The sequence below is a fragment of the Mustela nivalis genome (assembly GCF_964662115.1).
Source record: "Mustela nivalis genome assembly, contig: HAP1_SCAFFOLD_1523, whole genome shotgun sequence".
NCBI classification, from domain to species: domain Eukaryota; kingdom Metazoa; phylum Chordata; class Mammalia; order Carnivora; family Mustelidae; genus Mustela; species Mustela nivalis.
In genome coordinates, this window is record NW_028135141.1 from 88,230 (window position 1) to 106,501 (window position 18,272).

At 40.3% G+C, this 18,272-nt stretch overlaps 1 protein-coding gene across 1 annotated transcript in view; it reads left to right on the forward strand.

The window, feature by feature from the left end:
* Positions 1 to 436: 436 nt before the first annotated feature.
* Positions 437 to 18,272, forward strand: part of LOC309857900 (ankyrin repeat domain-containing protein 26-like) — a 37,490-nt gene continuing 19,654 nt past the window's right edge. Inside the window, exons 1-6 of the mRNA XM_082750621.1 lie at positions 437 to 836; positions 2,798 to 2,912; positions 3,064 to 3,237; positions 6,001 to 6,107; positions 7,756 to 7,893; positions 9,988 to 10,055. Coding sequence (XP_082606747.1) covers positions 592 to 836; positions 2,798 to 2,912; positions 3,064 to 3,237; positions 6,001 to 6,107; positions 7,756 to 7,893; positions 9,988 to 10,055 — 847 coding nt within the window. The 5' untranslated portion in view covers positions 437 to 591. The remainder of the gene's footprint in view (positions 837 to 2,797; positions 2,913 to 3,063; positions 3,238 to 6,000; positions 6,108 to 7,755; positions 7,894 to 9,987; positions 10,056 to 18,272) is intronic.

The following is an 18,272-nucleotide window of genomic DNA, read 5'->3' on the forward strand; positions in this document are numbered from 1 at the left end:
CGGCCGCCCCTAGCGGCGAGCCGAGCGGCGGCCCCGCCGCCCCGCCGGCCGCCCCTAGCGGCGAGCCGAGCGGCGGCCCCGCCGCCCCGCCGGCCGCCCCTAGCGGCGAGCCGAGCGGCGGCCCCGCCGCCCCTAGCCGCGAGCCGAGCGGCGGCCCCGCCGCCCCTAGCCGCGAGCCGAGCGGCGGCCCCGCCGCCCCTAGCCGCGAGCCGTGCGGAGGCCCCGCCGCCCCAAGCCGCGAGCCCAGCGGAGGCCCCGCCGCCCCAAGCCGCGAGCCGAGGGGAGGCCCCGCCGCCCCTAGCCGCGAGCCAAGCGGAGGCCCTGCCACAATGTGATCTGAGAGGCTTGGGCTTCGCACATGCGCTTTGGGCACCTTTAGGCGCTGCCCTTCATGCGCAGGCGCAGACACGCGTGCTTCAGAGGTGCGCAAGCGCATTTGTGCTTGGCGTCATGGTTACGGTTGTTAGGTGCTCCAAGATTCCTAACTGTTGCTCGGTTCCTTTGGCTTATCTCTAGCACTGGTGCTGGTGTCTAGAAGCGGCGAAGAGCCGAGCGGAAAGTGGAGTGTTGGTTAAGCCTGTAGGCTTTGCAATGAAGAAGTTTTTTGGTTTCCGGACTGCGAAGGTGCGTTCATCCCCGACCTTAGACATGGAGCTGATGAATGACTTGAGGGCATCGGTTCACAAGGAGGAAGTCACGGAGACCCAGCCCCGGTATAACATCCGCGTGAAAGAGCTCAAAAAGATCCACAAAGTTGCTGTCATGGACAACATATTCAAAATGCAGCGGTTGCTCTTGCGTGGGAAGAACGTGAATAAAAGAGACAAGAGGAAAAGGTAATAGGCATTAAGGGCCTGCTTAGCCAGAGGGAGTCATTTTGTGTTTATGTAGTGAACTTAGATTGACCCCGCCCCTCCCAGAGGAAATTACTTGCAAAGGCTAGATACAGGGGCAGGTCTGGCCAGGTGAAGACATCCAATCAGTAGGGTGCGCATATATCTACTAGGGTAAATTGAAATTCAGTTGGTCATCCATATATCTACTAGGGTAAATTGAAATTCAGTTGGCCATCCGTATATTACTAGGGTAAATTGAAATTCAATTGGTCACACATAGAAAGCCCGGGCAGTTTTCTCTGTGTGTGGCAGACCTTGCATGATTGTTCAGTTTTCTCTGTGTATCACAATCTCATTGGTCACCTGTGTATAGCCCGGCTAAACGATCTCTAGAAAAGTCTGTCAGGCTGGGAGGGGTCTTCTCTTTGCAAGAGATAGCCCTGAGCGGTCAGTTTGATCCTGTCTATCTGGTTGTGGAGCTCCAGGGTATGGCCCACTGGGGAGAAGCTGGAGCAGCCACGCTCCCCAGGGCTAGAGTGGATGCGGGGACGCCCCTTCCCTCCACTGGTAGGTCGCCAGGGGGTTTGTGTCCCCATAGGCAGCCAGGGGGTTTGAGTCCCCCTAGGTGTCCAGGGGCTTCAAGTCCCCCTAGAAAATCCCCACCTGTGTCAGGACCACAGGCCTGCAGTTGTCTTTGTCTTGTTTTGTTGTTGTTGTTGCAGTAGCAGAAATATCTGCTATTTATTTATTTATTTATAATGGTATTAAATACTAATATTGATAATTGGTAATTCTTGATTTTCATATGATCTATAAATCTAAATATCTAATAAAATGAAAAATAATTTCGTTTATTATTTAATATAATGTATATGAAAATATGTCATATATAAATATATATTTATGTATAAGATATATAAAATATATATTATTTCATATATAAAATATATATAAAATACATAGTGTACAATAATAAAACTGTTCCTGTTTATTTGAATCCTGAGCTTCCTTTGGCTTAAAGTTTCTTGAACATCAGATTGTAGATTTACTTAAAAAGAATTCTTCGTTATTTTAGTCCTCTTTTCCCATAGTGCTTTCAAGAACTAAAATTTATTTAAATGCCAACCATGTGACTAGAACTGCAGTAGAGCTGTTGTATGTATATACCATTATTTCATTTAACGTAAGGCACATTGATTGTGTGATGCCCCACCATATTGTATACCAATAAGAAATCTTTAAAAATTCTGCCAATTATAGTTGTAAGACAGTTTGAATTATAAATCACATTCCAGTGTCAGAGATACTAAAAGGTGACAAAATGAGCCTCCTAGAATCATTGATATATAGTATTCTTGTGAATATTTAAAACATACCTGAGAAATAGGCATAATTGTATCACTTTACCTAATGGGAGTGTTGTCTTTGTACAATAGTAGCAATAGTAACAGTCATAAAAATAATATGAAACAAACTTTGCATAGATCCTCATTTAAGCATGGTGATGAGGTCTTGTGAGATAACTATCCTTTACTTTATTTTTATTAGTTTTTAGTAATCTCTGTAGCCAACGTGAGGCTTGAATTCATGACCCTTGAGGTCAAGAGTCACATGACCTTCAAACTGAGCAAGGCAGGGAACATGAGATAACTGTTTTTCTCTCCACTATTTTGATGAGGAAATTGAGGATAAGGCTGAGCCATAACTATTAAGTTTAAATCCTATTAAACCCAGGTTGAGCTGAATCCTGAGGTCAAGCTCTACCTCGTCAGATAGCCTGCTCTTTTATTAGTATGGTGAATGATCACTAATAAATACTGTACTTTCTTCAAAAGAAAATGAAATCTTTGTTTTTGAGTCAAAGGAATAAGATGCTACTTAAAGTTTACAATTACATGAATTAATTGCATGTTTTGAAATCGTGCACTATAATTTCCTAAAACATTCTTTCACTTTCATAGGACGCCTCTCCATCTGGCCTGTACCATCGGCCATGCTGACATGGTAGATTTTCTTGTAGAGAGGAAATGCAAGCTTGACCTCTATGATGGAGACTGTAGGACTCCTCTAATGAAGGTGTGTGGTAGCAGCTGTGTCTGCCTGAGATGGATTTGATTTAATTACTTAGTATGAAAATCTATTGCAATTAAGTGTAACTAATTGTTTGTAGCATGCTTGCTTTAAATTCCCAGAATTTACACTCTGTTTCTTGGGATACTACTGACAGGCTGTACAATACCAGGAAGAGGCATGTGTAACTATTCTTTTAGAACATGGTGCTAATCCACATCTTACGGATAAGTTTGGCAATACTGCCCTCCACTATGCTGTTGCTGGTGAGAACACATCAATAGTAGAGAAGCTGATTTTATTCCATGCAAATATTGAAGCAAGAAACAAGGTACATCAACATTATTTATAAAGTATTTGAAATTTTAAAACATATATATATAAATTTTTTAGCTACAAAACATTTATTTACATATTTATTCCTATATGTAATAAATAATAAATACTGAATTCTATACATCAAGTCCTGTACCAGGGAAACAACTCCAAAGCCAGGGCAGGGAGGACTAGAGAACGATGAAGCCCATGGAAAGGGCAGAGTTCTGTTTCCCAGCCGCCCTTCCACCCCAGGAGGAGAATCTTCCCATTAGTGCTTGGGAGTGGATGGTGGGCTCAGAGCCCACAAAGGCTTGAAGGCCTGATGGGGAATGAGATGATGATGGAGGCTGGGTGCTGTGCAGGGGCTTAGGAAATGGGTGCTGCTGGGAAGGGGTGGGAGACCATGACCTAGTGGGGTAACTTGGGTGAGTGCGAGTGGGAGGAGAAAGCAGCAGGTTGCAATCCCCAGGCACTCCAGGCCCCAAGGTTCTGAAGATGAGAGCACGGGGATCGGGTCCTGACATCCTCCAGGGGCATCTACTTGGGCTCATAGCCACTCTGCCTGCCATGTCCCGCACTGGGGTCTCCCATTTCACAGAGTAGTTCCTGCTCAGCATTGTGTAGGTTTTCAGGGTTAGTAGCTGTGCATGGGGAGTCGAGGGGGACCACACTCACTCTTCCATTTGTTATTTCTTTGACATGCCTTACCTCCTACCACTGCCCTTAAGGAAGCACTGTTGGTTGACATAGGGTCAATTTTTCATACGTACAAGCTCAAGCATTCCCTCAATGAAAATATTTTGAAATAACTTCATTGTCTAAGATTTCACTTTATTTTTATTTTTTGATTTTTTTTTCTTGAGTGCACTTTTTGGAAATACATTTTTGTAGGGACTGTAAAGAAAGAAAGCAGGAAGAAAGCACATATACAGACTTATAAGAAGAGAAGCATGTTCTTCACATAGCAAGAATTTTTATGCCTCTATGCTTCTAACCCAAGTAGTAATTCTGAGTAATTTTACATGGAATATGCCTTATTCTGCTCTAAGACTATGATCTAGTTATAGGGATAGAGAAGTGATCTATGTTTCTATCATTCAGTTGATATTAATACTAATCTTTGATACATTTTCATTCTTAAATGCAGCAATTATCTACAATTGATTATAGTTATTAAGTTTTTGTTGACCCAAGTGTTGGTTTTCTTCAAGTTTTGAAAGAGGCCGGCTTTGGCTAACAGTGCTGTAAACTGTCAGTCAATTATTCGAAGTTTTAAGATTTCACTTTAACGAACTTTTTTTTAAAGAAAGATTTTATGTATTTGAGAGAGAGCATGAGAGCAAACACACATGAGTAGGGAGGAAGGGCATAGGGAGAGGGAAAAGTAGGGGAGCCTGATGCAGCGCTGGATCCCAGAACCCCAAGAACATGACCTGAGCCAAAGGCAGATGCTTAACTGACTGATCCACCCAGATGCCCAAGAGCTGCTCTTTTAATTTAGAGCCCATCTCCTTAGTGACCCATCTGGAGCAAGAGAGCCTTATGTTGACATCTGGGATCCTGATACCATTGATAGAAGAGAATCAAGCATGTTGGTATAACCTGGAGAAAAGCTTCACCTTTATTGGAAAGCTCTCGACACTGTATCCCTGAAACTAATTTCTGAAATGTTAATGTTTGCCATGAAAGTATTGTCAAATGGGGATAAGCAAATTTAAACCGGTTTCTTTTGCACTAGAGATAATGTGCAGTTCTGTAATATTTCTCAAACATAAAGGAACATTGAATCTTTCTATTGAGGCACAATCCTCACCTTCCTGCAAAGTATATGTTCTTTGGACTATAATTTAAGAAACACTACACCAGAGATAATCATTTAGGCTGTTAACTCAGTAAAAATACTTTAAGCTTTTACAGCTATGTTTTAGAGTTTGGAGATATAGAGATAAAAAATAGTCCCTTCCTTCAAGAAGCTCTTGGTTTCGATGGGTGCAATAAAATAAGTAGTGTATACAGTGATAAATACTGTGAGAGAAGCCGAGATTCTTGGAACTGGTCAATGTTTGAAGTAAGATTTGGAGAATGACTACAGTTAATCTGTTGAAGAGGTAGAGGAGGACTATTTAACTGAATTTATTTTATTTTTCTCAAAAATATTTATTTATTTGAAAGAGTGAGAGTGGGAGAGAGAAGTGAGCATAGGGGTGGGGCAGAGGGAGAAGGAGAAGCTGACTCCCCACTGAGCAGGGAGCCTGACGTGAGGCTGGATCCCAGAACCCTGGGCTCATGACCTGACCTGAAGGCAGACCCTCAGATTGAGCCACCCAGGTCCCCTGTGGAGGGCTATTGCAAAGAGAAGGAGCAGCTGATGAAAGGGGGTGGGGGGGGGTAGGGGTAGTCGCAGGGGGTGGGGAAGATGGAGGGCTGGGGAAGTTGGGGGGTTGAGAGTACTTATATATGTGTTTAAGGTTAGAGGATACTTTATAGGTTTTAAAATTCAGTATGGGGGCGCCTGGGTGGCTCAGTGGGTTAAGCCGCTGCCTTCGGCTCAGGTCATGATCTCAGGGTCCTGGGATCGAGTCCCGCATCGGGCTCTCTGCTCAGCGGGGAGCCTGCTTCCTCCTCTCTCTCTGCCTGCCTCTCTACCTACTTGTGATCTCTCTCTGTCGAATAAATAAAAATAAAATCTTTAAAAATAAATAAATAAAAAAAAATAAAATTCAGTATGGAAGTATGTAATTTTGTAAATTAAAAATTGTTTCTTTCACTTTTACAGGTCGAATTCACACCATTTTTACTTGCTGTAATTGAAAACAATCATGAAATGGTGGAATTGTTAATTAGAAAAAAAGCAGATGTACATGTGGTTGATAAGTTTAAAAGGTACAGTAGTTGTGTTTTTTTTAACCGTATATTGTCCTAGGGTGGTATAATTAAGTCAGAAAGAGTACAATTATATAGTGAAAATGTCAACATGTCATCAGTTAGGCAGAAAGCAATTATTCTGATGGGGCAACATGAAGAACAGTATACACAGAATTTATATTCCTTCCTATTATTGACTGATGTGATCTGTAGTCCTTTTTTTTTCTGCCATATGATTTTATGTTACCTAAAAGGGTTTCATATTAGTTTTATTATAAAGTGTGCACTCCTTTTATTTTATGACACAATATTAAACTTCTTAACCCTTTTATAGTATTTTTTAGAAACTTCTACTTAATATAAATTCTCCTTAAAAGATGCATATTAAACATAAATAGGAGTTGTTTTATCTTTTGGATGACTCCTTGCTTTAAATTTTTTTTTTAAAGAATACTGATGTTAGGTGATCCCTAAGTGATTATTAATTACTATTACCAGATAGGGTGGGCTTATCATCCTTTTTCATGTTATATATATATATATATATAGAGAGAGAGAGAGAGAGAGAGAGAGTTTTCATTGGTAAGGGTAGAAGGATGAAAGATAACTTTCATCAAATAGATTTTTCTTTTTGTGAGTACAAATCATAGGTTGATGATAAAGAGAAAAGAGATGGACTTTAGATAGACACAAGACTAGGTTTAATTCCTTTCCTACTTGCTGGATATGTGACTCTGATACGTTCTCTGATATGAAAAGAAGGATAATATATCCTACAAGGGTTGTGTGTAAATAATATTTTATATATATAGTATTTAATTTACTGCCTAACCATGCTTATTTTAGTACCATTAACTGCAACTATGACTCTTTTATTACTGTTAGTATGAATGCTGTTATTTTAAGCCTTCAAGTAGTGTTTTTGTTTTTTTTTATTTTTAAAGATTTTATTTTTTTTTGAGAGAGAGAGAGATAATATGAGCAGGGGAAGGGGTTAGAGCAGGGAGTCAGACATGGGGCTCACTTCTAGGACCCCAAGTTCATGACTGAGCTGAAGGCAGACGTTTAAATGACTGAACCACCCAATCACCCCTGCATATAACTTTTTTTAAAAAAGATTTTATTTATTTATCTGACAGGCAGGGATCATAGGTAGCCAGAGAGGCAGGCAGAGAGGGAGGGAAAGCAGGCTCCACACTGAGCAGAGAGGCCAATGTGGGGCTCGATCCCAGGACCCTAAGATCATGACCTGAACTGAAGGCAGAGGCTTAACCCACTGAGCCACCCAGGCACCCCTGCAAATAACTTTTTATACAGACCTGTCCTCTAGAAGACTTGGAAATACACCGAATCAGCTTAAGGAAAAAAAATGGGGAATTCTTTTTTAAAATCTTCACTCGTTCAGTTAAGTGACCTCAGCATAGTTTCTTGTTCATCAAATGACTTTAAACTAGCAACTTCTACTGTCATACCCAGGTGGGACAAGAGGCTTCTCTTTTGCCTTTTAATTTTAGCCATGGAGGTAATTTACAAAGATAAACACTTGAAGTTGTTAATGGTCAATTCTGTACTGACAGGAAAGATATTAACCTGGTAAAGTATATGAAATTTGCTGTTTAGATAACCCTAAGTTCCTAAGGGTGAAGTTATGTCTCTGTTATTTTAGAACAGCCCTCATGCTTGCTGCACCCTCTACATCTCCAGATGTAGTCAGGCTTCTTCTTCAGCAAGGTGTTAATACCTCTTCTCGAGATGAACGTGGATGGACGGCAGGAGACTATGCTCTTTTTAGTGGATTTGATGGGTAAGTGTTTACATTAAAATGTTAGTTATTACTAAAGTGAAGTTTAAAATAATTGAACTCTTAGTTCTTATGCAACAGATGAGCGTTCGTAGTTTGATTCCGGCAATTTGGGGACTGTAGTGAGTTAGCCCATGTCACTTGCCAGAAACCAAGACAAAGGCTAGACTAGTCAGCATTAAAAATGAGTGCGGGATTTTTTTTTTTTTAATCTCAGGACTATCGAGACCTTTATCTTTAGGGACCCTAACTGTATCTGTTTCATTCCAAGGATAACTGTTATGCATGGGGTACAAAGAATGTTACATTTGTGTGTTTACTCCTTCCTGCCTCCCTCCCTTCCTCCCTCTCCTCCCTCCCTCTCCTCCTTTCCTTTCTTTGTAGATTTCAGTTATAATTATTTCAGAGAGGGGCAGAGTAGGGACAGAGGAAGAAGCAGATTTCCTGCTGAGCAGGGAGCCTGATGTGGGTCTCAATCCCAGGACCCCAAGACTGTGACCCGAGCTGAATGCAAATGCTTAACCAAGTGCCAAGTGAGCCACCTAGGTACCCCAACATCACGCCCCCCCAACTAGTTACTTGGGTCCTGAGATGCTCAGTTTAGTAGAAAGCCCTATCCTTTTCCTTGAGGGTTATCTCCTATTCTTTCCCCCTTGAATTTTCCAAGAACCTAAAGAGTTCCCAAAGACCAAAGAGACCATCCTCTTTCTTCAAGTCATTTGGAGGGAAAAAAGGACATTCTTATCATTGCCTTGTTTCCTTTGATTCTATTGCTGCAATATTGCTGTGTGGTGCCTTCTTGACTCAGTGGGTTAAGCGACTGTCTTTGGCTCAGGTCATGATCCTGAAGTCCCAGGATTGAGTCCCCCCAGGTGGGCTCCCTGCTCAGAGGGGAGTCTGCTTCTCCTCCTGACCCTCCCCCCTCTCATCTTCTCTCTCTCCCTCTCTCATTTTCTCTCTCAAATAAATAAATAAATAAATAAATAAATATCTTAAAAAAAGAAAGAAAGAAAAATAAAGAATTAATTATTTGTGAGAGAGAGAGAACAAGAGCATGAGCATGAGCAGGGGGAGAGGTTGAGTAGGGAGCCAGATGTGGGGCTCAATTCCAGGACCCCAAGATCATGATGGAGCTGAAGGCAGACACTTAAATGACTGAGCCACCCTGGCACCCCTGCAAATAACTTTTTATACAGACCTGTTCTCTAGAAGGCAATTTTTTCCCCCTGCAGTCTGGTTATGATTGACCTTTGCTCCCAGGAAGCCCTTGCTGATCCACATTCCCCAGTCTCCATGGTGACCCACAATGAGACTTCAAAGTCACAACATTTTTTAGTTTACGACATATGCTTATATGCTCAGCTGTTATTCCAAGGCACCAGCACCCTGTTCTGGCTGCCGGGCCCCCTGGCTTTAGCCACAAACACCCTTCCCTTCACACTCAAAAGTCTTACGTGAAGCCCATATGTTTGTGCTGACCTTCATAATGAAGTACCACTTGAGGATTTTGCTTGTCTATCCTGCTAGCAGATGATAGTTGGGACCCTTCTAAGCTGTTAAAGAGGTTCAAATAATGCTACAGGAAGAGCCTGGGCTTTCCTTTCTCCTTTGTTACTAGGCCTGTATCTCAAGCCTGATTTAAATCCTGCAGAGCGCCTTTTCTTATGAGGTGATGAAAGGTGTCATACTGACCTTCTTGGAGTGGTGGGCATCATCTTTCCCAAGAGGCCATGTTTTGGGTAAAATATTTCATTAAATCCTCTTAACAACATTGTGAAATAAGGCAGTAAGATGCCTGTTTTATAGAGGAAGACTTGAGATAGAGAGAAGTGGCTCCTCCAAGAGCAAATAGCTGTGGTTAGAGAGTTAGGACCACTGAGTTCAAAACACGTTCCATTATGGCAAGCTAACACTACTAATTGCTAAATTACTACTTCATGACTAGTTCACCTTACTTTGAAGTATATGGGGTATTTTAAGTTTTGATATTAGCTCTGATATTATTTCAAATACACTTATGAATTTGATATATTTGGTAAATATTTTTCATATCAGTATTAAAATAGTAACGTTGTCTATCACCCTTTTTATATGTAGCAATCACCAAACAATTGCCAAACATACAGAAGAAAGACTTAAAAATTTTTCGCAAAATAACAACCCAGGTAAGACTTTTCAGAGTGAAGTACTTTTGGTGGTCACATAGATGAAGTCAGAGTAAAAAAGTTTTGATAAAGAAAGAACAGTGGGGAAAAAAAAAAAAAACCTGAATGTGTAAATTGTATAAGTTCACTTTCTTGCTTTCTTTCTCTTTCTCTCCCTCACCTCTCAATTTTACTTATTTGACAGAGAGAGAGAAAAGTGAGAGAGCACAGGCAGAGGGACAGGGAGAAGCAGGTTTCCCACTGAGCAGGGAGCGCAATGGGGGGCTCAATCCCAGGGTCCAGGGATTTTGACCTGAGCTGAAGGAGGATGTTTACCCAACTGAGCCACCCAGGAGCCCCTATTTTTTTTTCTTTCTTAATATCTTTCTATTGTTTTTTAAATTTCTTTTCAGTGTAACAGAATTCATTGTGTATGCACTCTACCCAGTGCTTCATGTAATACGTGCCTTCTATAATACCCACCACCTGGATCCCCCAACCTCCTATTCCCCACCCCTTCAAAAGCCTCAGATTGTTTTTCAGAGTCCATAGTCTCTCATGGTTCATTTCCCCCTACAATTTCCCTCAACTCCCTTCTCCTCTCTGTATTCCCATGTCTTCCATGTTATTTGTTATGCTCTAGAAATAAGTGAAACCATATGATAATTGACTCTCTCTGCTTGACTTATTTCACTTATCATAATCTCTTCTAGTCCCGTCCATGTTGCTACAAAAGGTGGGTATTCATCCTTTCTGATGGAGGCATAATACTCCATAGTGAATATGGACCGCTTCTTCTTTATCCATTCATCCATTGAAGGGCATCTTGGTTGTTTCCAGTGTTTGGTGACTGTGGCCATTTGTGCTATGAACATTGGGGTATAGATGGCCCTTCTTTTCACTACACCTATATCTTTGGGGTAAATACCCAGGAGTGCAATTGCAGGGTCATGGGGAGGCTCTATTTTTGATTTCTTAAGTAAACTCCACACCATTTTCCAAAGTGGCTGCACCAACTTGCATTCCCACCAACAGTGTAAGAAGGTTCCCCTTCCTCCACATGCTCTCCAACACATGTTGTTTCTTGTCTTGCTAATTTTGGCCATTCTAACTGGTGTAAGGTGGTATCACAATGTGGTTTTAATTTGCATCTCCCTGATGGCTAGTGCTGATGAATATTTTTTCATGTGTATGATAGCCATCTGTATGTCTTCATCGGAGAAGTGTCTGTTTATATCTTCTGCACATTTTTTGACATGGTTATCTGTTTTGTCTGTGCTGAGTTTGAGAAGTTCTTTATAGATCCTGGGTACTGTCATTTGCAAATATCTTCTCCCATTCCATGGGTTGCCTCTCTGTTTTGTTGACTCTTTTCTTTGCTGTGCAGAAGCTTTTGATCTTGATGAAGTCCCAAAATTTCATTTGCACTTTTGTTTCCTTTGCCTTTGGAGACATCTTGAAAGAAGTTGCTGTGGCCAATGTTGAAGACATTACTGCTTATGTTCTCCTCTAGGATTCTGATGGATTCCTTTCTCATGTTGAGGTCTTTTGTCCACTTTGAGTTTATCTTTGTGTACGATGTAAGAGAATGGTTGAGTTTCATTCTTCTACATATAGCTGTCCAATTTTCCCAGCACCATTTATTGAAGAGACTGTCTCTAAGCCAGCATTAACCAGATCCCCAAAGCCAGCAAAGACCCCACCAAAAAGGAGAATTTCAGACTGATATCACTGATGATTATGGGTGCTAAGATTCTCAACAAGATTCTAGCAAATAGGATCCAACAGCACATTAAAAAGATTATCTACCATGACCAGGTGGGATTCATCCCTGGGTTGGAAGGATGATTCAACATTTGCAAATCAATCAATGTGATAGAGCAAATCAATAATAGAAGAGGTCCTCACAGTTGATGCAGGAAAAAGCATTTGAAAAAACTCAGCATCCATTCCTGATTAAGACGCTTCAAGTATAGGGAGAGAGGGAACATTCCTCAACTTCATAAAATCTGTCTATGGAAAACCCACAGTAGATATCATCCTCAATGGGAAAAAGCTTGCAGCCTTCCCGTTGAGATCAGGAACATGAAAAGGAGGCCCACTCTCCCCACTCATGTACAACATAGTATTAGAAGTCCTAGCAACAGCAATCAGACAACAAAGAGAAATAAAAGGTATCCAAATTGGCAGTGAGGAAGTCAAACTCTCTCTCTTCGCAGATGACATAATACTTTATATGGAAAACCCAAAAGACTCCATCCCCAAACTACTAGAACTCATTCGGCAATTCTGTAACATGGCAGGATACAAAGTTAATGTACAGAAATCAGGGGCTTTCTTATACACTAACAATGAAAACACAGAAAGGGAAATTAGAGAATCAATTGCATTTACTATAGCACCAAGAACCATAAGATACCTGGGAATAAACCTAACCAAAAAGGCAAAGGATCTGTACTCAAGGAACTGCAGAACACTCATGAAAGAACTAGAAGACACAGAAAGATGGAAGACCATTCCATGCTCTTGGATCAGAAGAATAAACATTGTTAAAATGTGTATACTGTCTAGAGCAATCAGAAGGCCATTCTGATCAAAATTCCATCAGTATTTTTCAAAGAGCTGAAGCAAATAATCCTAAAATTTGTATGGAATCAGAAGAGACCCCAAATTGCTAAGGAAATGTTGAAAAAGAAAAACAAAACTGGCTGCATCACATTTGATTTCAAGCTTTACTACAAAGCTGTGATCACCAAGGCAGCATGGTACTGGCATAAAAACAGACACATAGACCAGTAGAACAGAGTAGAGAGCCCAGATATGGACCCTCAACTCTATGGTCAATTAATCTTCGACAAAGCAGGAAAAAATACACAGTGGAAAAAAGACACTCTTTTTTTAAAAATTTTTTTAGTTTATTTTCAGAAAAACAGTATTCATTATTTTTTCACCACATCCAGTGTTCCATGTAATCCGTGCCCTCTATAATACCCACCACCTGGTACCCCAACCTCCCACCTCCTTAATATCTTTCTTAATAATCCAGTATTCAGAATTATTTAAGAATTTAAATACTGTCATGAACAATAAGAACAAATCCATGAGAGAGACTGGACTCCAGGAAATAAACTGAGGGTTACGGAAGGGAGGGGATTGGGGTATGCGGGTACTGGGTGATGAGTATTAAGGAGGGCACGTATCGTGATGAGCACTGGGTGTTATACGCAGCTAATTAATCATTGAACACTACATCCGAAACTTACGATGTAGTATATGCTGGCTACTGAACATAATTTTTTTTAAAAGTACCTCAGTGTGGACAACAACAAAAAAGGAAGTTAACTTTAGGCAATTTAAAATACAAGACATTATTGTTTGAAAAGAAATTCATTATTATAGTCATGACCCCTAAAATCCCTTATATCTTTGTGTCAATAAGAGAAAGATTTTTAAGTTAGTATGTTTTATACTTCCTCTTTAGGCATATTAAAACAAATTGAACTTGTTATGTATATGGATCTTTTAATTTTTTCAAGTGGATTACATTTAGTAAATATTATTACATAGTGATTTGTCTCATTAAAAAAGGAGCTATCCTTAAAAACTGGGAACTCTACAATACATTCGTGGTACCATAAACAAATGGCAAAAAATATGAGCTGGAAAACTTAGCTAGTATGCAGCAATACCAGGACCCTGGAATCATGACCCGAGCCGAAGGCAGAGGCTTTAACCCACTGAGCCACCCAGGCACCCCGGGATAGTGTAATTTTGTTAGAACATGATACTCTGTTGCCATTAGTAAAGAGATTATCATAATAAAAATTCAAATGGGGCAGCTGAGGCTCAACAGATTATACTAAAAGCAGAAAAATGATTCACAATAACAAAAATGCTACCATTTGTCCCTACATATGGCACCTAGTGTTGTACAATCTGAAATGCATGAAGAAACATTTAATTTAGTAGACTTTTATCAAAGAAAATCTGTAGGTTGGTTCGGTTTTGCAATTTACTCATTTTCATTTGTTCACTTAGCAAATAACTATCAAGTGTATTTTAGCTACTGTCACTCTGATGTAGAATACAGACATTCAAAAAACACAATCCTTGCCCTCCAGGAGTTTGTTATTATCATTGTCATTTTTATTATCTACTCTATTTTTACTACTTTATTTTAATTATTTAGTTTATTCCGTGCTTACTATGTGCCAGAGCCCCTTCGTGTTTATAATTCTCATTGTTAGGTTTTTATTCGTATTTAATATGTAAGTCAATAGTATGCAGACTGAGTAGTAAGTTTGCCAGGTAAATAAGCAGAAGAACCATGTTTAACAGGAGGAACGTCCATCAAGATTACATGTTTTGCAGAGGGAACAGCAGTGCAGACGCTCAGATGTATGAGTGAACTTTGGAGCACTTATGAGCAGTTCAGTTTTGCTGGTGCAAAAAGTGTGCTATGGGAATGGTTGGAATGAGTGAATACTTAGCTAAGGCAAGCTAATGAAAGTTTTTCAGTACCATAGAAAGGTGTAGATCTTACCATGTAGACCTTGGGAAATTTATCAGGTTGAATGCTTTAAGCTGCAAATAACAGGTGACTTATAATAGTGACTAAAACAGGGCCACCTGGATGGCTTAGTCAGTTACACGTTGACTCTTAGTTTTAGCTCAGGTCACAGTCTCATGGGTCATGAGATCAAGCCCCACATCCCACAGGGCTCCATGCTCAGCATGGAGTCTGCTTGACGATTCTCTTCCTCTGCCATTCCTCCCATTTGTGCACTCTCTCTTGCATGCGTTCACTCTCTGTCAAATAAATCTAAAAAAAGCAAACCAAACCAAACAGTGACTAAAACGGTCAGAACCAGAATTCTTTTGATGGTTCAGTGATGTCTCCAGGATGCCAGTTGTCTCTTTTTAGCTTTGAGGTTGGCAGTATTTTATATGTCCTTTCCTGATTGGCTAATTAGCAACAATATCCAGTGACTGGAAGGACTGTTTTTCTTTATATGTTTCTTTTCTTTTTTTTTTAAGATTTTTTTTATTTATTTGACAGAGAGAGACAGACAGAGAGGGAATACAAGCAGGGGGAAGTCGCAGAGGGAGAAGCAGGCCTCTTTCTGAGCAGGGAGCCTGATGTGGGGCTGGATCCCAGGACCCTGAAATCATGACCCGAGCTGAAGGCTGACGCTTAACAACTGAACCACCCAGGCTCCGCTATATGTTTCTTAAAATAGGAAGAAAACTCCGAGGCTTGCAGCAACTTTCCTCTAACATCTTATAAGCTAGGTTATATCACATGCTTGTTCCTAAACCAACCACTGGTAAACCAGGTACTGTGATTAGCTTAGAATAATCTTTTTTTCTTTTGAAGCTACGGTAAGGCGGCTTCGTGTTTGGGACAATAAATATCCAAATAAAGTTGTGGTTTTCCAGCAAGAATGAAGACTATGGCATGGTTATTGGGGAGGGAGCCAGCAGTACTTGATGGAGCAGTACTTCACTGGAGAATGTGAAGCAGAAGGGTAACAAGATTAGATTTGAATTAGGGTCTTCTGGTTGTGGCACAAAATAGTGATCACCAAGATTTTTCTCTAAAGGGCCAGATAGTGAATATTTTAGGCCCTGTGGTTTTTCAACTACAACTACCACTATAGTGTGAAAGCAGCTGTAGCAACACGTAGGTGAATAGCAAGAGCCAACCATCTGGTTCTGTAAATAAAGTTTTATGGGGGCACAGGCACATGACTGGTCTGACTTGGCCTGTGGCCATAGTTTGGTCAACCCTCATGTGGAGGATAGATTGGAAAAAAACCATGTAAAGAGACTGGAAGATAAAGGACGCTTATATTTCCTTAGTCTAGTATCAGTCCATTATGAAATGTTCACTCCTCTATACTCAAAAAGTCAGGAGGCTCAATTTATTCAATTTACAATGTTGTTCTTTTCTAGGCCTTATATCTTTCTCATTTTTTAAAAATTTAAAACTTTTCAAAAGATTTTATTTATTTGAGAGAGAGCACAAGTGGGGCAGAGGGGCAGAGGGAGAGGGAGAAGCAGACTCCCCATTGAGCAGGGAGCCTGGAATGGGGCTTGATCCCAGGACCCTGAGACCGTGACTTGAGGGGAAGGCAGATGCTTAACTGAGTCACCCAGGTGCTGCCTTTCCCATTTGTTTTGCTTAAAAACTTTTTATTCATTTAATAAATAGCAATACTAGTTGGTGGGGTTATTTTTTTTCCCCTTCTGGAAGTCCTCAATTAAGAGCTCATGTTTGTGTAGGGCAGTGGCAGGGGAAATATAAAGCAATGATAGAAAAGAAGTATAGTTAATACAGTTTCATGATTATTGAATGTAGAAAGAGGAGAGAGGGGGATGCCTGGGTGGCTCAGTCATTAAGTAGCTGCCTTCAGCTCAGGTCATGATCCCAAGGTCCTGGGATGAAGCCCCACATTGGGGTCCCTGTTCCATGGGAAACTTGCTTCTCCCTCTCCCACTCCCCCTGCTTGTGTTCCCCCTCTCGCTGTCTCTCTGTCAAATAAAATCTTAAAAAAGGGGAGGGGGAGGAAGAAATCGTAGAAGAGTCATATCTTTCCAGGTTGTGCACTAACATTTAAACTTGCCCATGAAGAATGAGTAGGACGGAGTGCAGTGGGAATAGGGAAGACCAGGGATTTTCTGTATATGTTGAATTTGATGGACTATCCATGTAGAATATTTTTAGTAACTGGATAATTGAATACTAGGAGTTTCTAGCTGGAGACAGAGCCTCAAGTTTGTAGGTGCTGATTTGAAATAAATTGATTAGAATTATTAGGCTAAGTCATAGCTTGGACAAAGATTGAGCTTGTCCATGATGGAAAACATATAGAAATAGACGAAGGCCAGTGAACAAAGCCTGGCAATACCAGTATATAAAGTGTGGATGGAGGTGTAAGACTTGGTAGAGAAGACTGGGAAGTGGCTGGGGAAACTTAGGAGAGGAATTAGAGGAAATGTTGTTGAAAAATTTGAAAAAAAATATTTCATGGAGTATTAATTGTATCAAAATCACTAAAAAAAGTTGGATTAAACTTTTAAAAGTTCTTTGGTGGAAACCTTTTCAAAAGAACCATTTTTGAGTTGTAAGGTCTGTTATTTATGTGACTGGACTATTCTGTGTTCAAATATGGAAAAATAACACAACAAGTGTTATTTTTTCTAACTGCAGTATCTACCTGGACAGGGTCAAGGGGATATGGTCTGGCCTGGTGAGTAGACTGGCCAACATTTTTCCATAATTGTCAAAACCTAGGGGTCAAGTGTGAGGAAAAGTGTTGTCTTTCTTACCTGTTTTGTGTAGAGATACTTGAGCTTTTCTTCAAGTCCCTGATACACTCTCGTGGATGAATACTAGGACAAAAATCTGGAAGCAATAGGCAGGAAGCCGCTGTCAGGTCCTATCTCTGAAATGGAATCATGATGCAGCTGTCTTTTGACAGTTTTAAATTTGATCAGAAATACTTTATACAGACCTGCAGTTTGGGAGAAACTTACCTCTGTTAAGTATTTTATTGCAGAAAACTAGTATAATATCAAGGAGGAAATATAAGGTGATATGCTGAATATACCAGTTGTCACTTGCTAGGGATTCTGTGTCAGTAAAAAACGTCAGTACTGGACTATTTTTGTTAGTGCTGTCTCTCTCCATCCTCTTTAATTTGCCTTCTTCTTATATCTTTACTTTTACTGCTTCTTTCTGAATTTTATCTGTAAAGAAAGCACTAAGGAAAACTGTCTTGGAATCTATCACTATTGGAACACATTTCTACTATATGTATATTTCCTCCTAAGGTAACAGGCTACCCCATCTAAAATGTATTTCATATTTTGTTGTTTCTTGTGCTTAACTTCTTTGTACCTGTACCACAGTGACAGAGTTAGTGATGATGTTTAGCCAAGATTGAAAGCATTTTCTGGATTATCGGAAATTTTTACCTGATAACAGTTTTAATGTGACATGCTTTTGTACTTTTTCAGAAATTGGTAAACTATGGCTTAACAAGAATATGTGGCCAAATAGATTGACAAGTTTTTAACCATCTATGTATAAAAGATAACTCACTTTGTTTTCCCCCAAATGAATTCTGTTGATCTCTAACGATCAAATCCACTATTTTCAGGCTGGAGTGGATAACTCATCCTACATTTCGAATGTAGTATTTCTGAGTTTTTGAGCAGATTGTAAACAACTGC